The sequence below is a fragment of the Teleopsis dalmanni genome, chromosome 2 (assembly GCF_002237135.1).
Source record: "Teleopsis dalmanni isolate 2A chromosome 2, ASM223713v2, whole genome shotgun sequence".
Classification (NCBI taxonomy): Eukaryota; Metazoa; Arthropoda; class Insecta; order Diptera; family Diopsidae; genus Teleopsis; species Teleopsis dalmanni.
The window spans coordinates 85,023,097-85,026,027 of record NC_051847.1 but is presented as its reverse complement, the minus strand read 5'-3'; the positions used below and the strand labels follow the sequence as shown (position 1 = coordinate 85,026,027).

The following is a 2,931-nucleotide window of genomic DNA, read 5'->3' as shown; positions in this document are numbered from 1 at the left end:
TGCTTAAGGAAAAATGTTTGATCAATTAATAGAACTTTTATTTAAAAAAAATTCGGTATTAATCTCTCCGATAAGTTGAAAAATGTATCTTTTTTAGGCCTGCTTTTCTTGCAAGAATACTTGAAAAAAGTCTGTAACGAAAAGACGATTTACATTGAGTATTACCTTTTTCTTAAAAATAAGTATTACATTGGTCGATTCAGGTATATACTTTTCTCTCTAAATACATATTACTCGTATATACTTATAACCTCGTGTAAATTTATCATATTAAGTAATTTACAATTTGAATGCCTGATAAATATGGTATGCTATAATTAGATAGAATATAAAAGAAACCATTCGGTATTTCCAGTTTAATAAACTTGAAGCCACAGTAAGTTTCATAGTTTTACACAAGAAGTAGTTATTGTAAAATAGTATAACATAATGTATATTCTAATGATATTTGCGTTGAAGCAGTCCAACATTTAATTATACACATATGGTATATAATTAGTCAGAAATTTAGGATTTAGTATTATTTTAAGACCATCCGACTTTTATATTACTACTTCTTAGTTTAGACTAAAGCTCTTTTTCATGTCTATAAACATTTCATAAAAATGATTTTAATATCACTAAATTTGTTGTGCAGTTAACATAAGTATTCGGAGCCCCGAACTATAGTGTTTTAAAATTTATATAATTTATAGAAATTTTAATATTAATTGTATTAAAATTTAAATATTTGTAGGTTTTTTAATCCATTGCATTTTTGGTAATAGGGGCCAACGAAATTCAAGTCTATTTCCTTAGTATTTTATTTCTTTACGTTTTCTTGTGCATTTAGTATTTCAGCCTCTCGAGCCTTAGCTTCTTCACATTCTCGTTGTTTTTGTAGTTGTCTAAATTCTGTTGGAGTCAACATACCCCTTGAAATCGTATCATAACTCACACTAACCCCGTTGCCTATCATTTTTTGGTACAACTTCCAGCACTCACGTTCCTTAAAACTCTTTACATATGGTGGAAAATCATATTCAACAACTTGATTATTTTCTCCTGTATTTCCGTTGTTTTCCTTTCCACTTTGCTCTTTTGCACGTTCTAACTTACGTCTTCCAGTATCATTGACAGTTTTTCCTTTATTGAATGTGGTCATATTATCGGCATAATTAAGTTCATTTATAAATACGGGAACAGGTGGCGCTGTTGGAGGTCGGTTTGCACGTAATCGAGCTGCTAATGGTGCAATAGATCCTCTCCGTATCATTGAATATTCCTTCGTTGATAATTGTATATTATCTGTAAAATGTTCTTGAAATGATACTAAAAACATTTTTCTTTTTCAATAAATTGAATTTTACTTTAAAATTGTGTTAATTACCTGATTTGCCAGTTTTTCTTAATAGCGGAGCACGTCTAAGTGTGTTTTCATTTGATTTTCCACTAGCAGTCTGTAACAAATCATCATCATTTTCCGATTCGCTACCCTCAGAGCTCACTAAGGATACTAAAGTAACTAAATCTGGTGCTGCTACAGATCTTGAACGGGTTAAAAGTTTCTTTCCGCTACTATTATTTTCAGTATCTAATATAAAATCTTTAGTATTGTCTGATTTATCGCAACTAATATTTCTGCAGACTAATTTTCGACGTCGTGATTTCTTCTTATTCGCCGCGAATAGATTATTCTTAGAGTTTTCGTCAAGAGTGCGAACCGGCGCAGACATAGCACGTTGTAGTGGTGGCCGTTGACGTTGTATTGAAAGATATGGTGATGGAGTTAAAGTGTTTTCTAATTCCGCATTTGTTGTTAAAGGAGAAGTAGGACGATTTACTGATTGATTTCGGCTTGATTGAAATTGAGAACGTTTTGAAAAAGCATTATTCTGTATTGCATCTGATGACCCTTTCAATTGATTATTCAAAGCTTTGGTTCCAACAGAGTTTTCTAAGTTTTTTTGCCGTTGAGTTACTGATAGAGTACTTTTCTGGATTTAAATAATTGAATACATTGTTTAATACAATCAAATAATCAAATACAAATAATAAAGTTCATTACCTATTTAATAAGTAATGCAAAATATAAATAATATAATAAATAGATAAAAATATGTGTATATATATAATATAGATTCGAAAATAAACAGAATTGATTTAAAAGGAAAAAAAATTGACAAAAACCATTTATTTTATTTAAAATGGGGACAAGAAAGCCAGTCAAAAAGCTTGTCGAGTGAGTATTTTAAATGATCGTCTGGGATGATCTATGAGAATATCAGTACAAGTCTTTTTGTTGGCTTCTATTAGAATACAAAACATTCTTCTTTTATTTACAAAAACATTTTTCCAAAGAAGGTATTTTCCCATATGTTAATAACCAACCAACCTGTATTCTCGAAAGTCCTGTTTAATTTCGAACACTCTTTATTTATATTAAAAGTTATCCATTTTGACCAGCAATCTTACAGTACTGGATACTTTCGAGGCAATTTTCGAAGACTTTCTAACACATGCATATTAATAGCTCTGCCATTACTAAACAAGTGTTCTTTTTAAAGAGTCAAGAGGTTAGAATTTTTCGCATAAACATAATCCTTTACGAAGTCAATTAAAAAATACATGTGGTCATGGTGAAATTACTCGTTCGAGAAATTTTTCACGCAACAAAGCCTAAACTAAACGTATTGTTTGGCTTGTGGCACTAACATCTATATCTTTTACAAACATATCTTCACACCTACATGCCATATACTGACTTTTCTTGAGTATAATTGTCCTACACCATTGTCGATCTCTTGTTTGGACAAATTCACCAAGAGGACAATAAGCTTCGTTACTGGAAAAGTATTGAAGTAAAAAGTCGTCACCCTTTCTATAAGAAATTTTCATAATTTTAACGCAGACAACAGTTATTAAACGATCCATATTGTAAAATGCCAAACT

General features: G+C 30.5%; 1 protein-coding gene across 1 annotated transcript; it reads right to left on the bottom strand.

Annotated features, from left to right (window-relative positions):
• Nucleotides 1–542: 542 nt before the first annotated feature.
• On the bottom strand, nt 543–1,967 carry LOC119683174. The gene is made up of 2 exons (XM_038096792.1): nt 1,370–1,967; nt 543–1,311 (listed from the first exon to the last, which is right to left on the bottom strand). The coding sequence occupies exons 1-2, from the start codon at nt 1,713–1,715 to the stop codon at nt 803–805; spliced, it is 855 nt and encodes a 284-aa protein (XP_037952720.1). The 5' UTR covers nt 1,716–1,967; the 3' UTR covers nt 543–802.
• Nucleotides 1,968–2,931: the final 964 nt, after the last annotated feature.

Coding starts and splice junctions, on each gene's coding strand:
- LOC119683174 (XM_038096792.1), bottom strand. CDS start 1,715: ATGTCTGCGCCGGTTCGCACTCTTGACGAAAACTCTAAGAATAATCTA. Junction 1,312..1,369: donor AAGAAAAACTGGCAAATCAG/GTAATTAACACA, acceptor AAATGTTTTTAG/TATCATTTCAAGAACATTTT.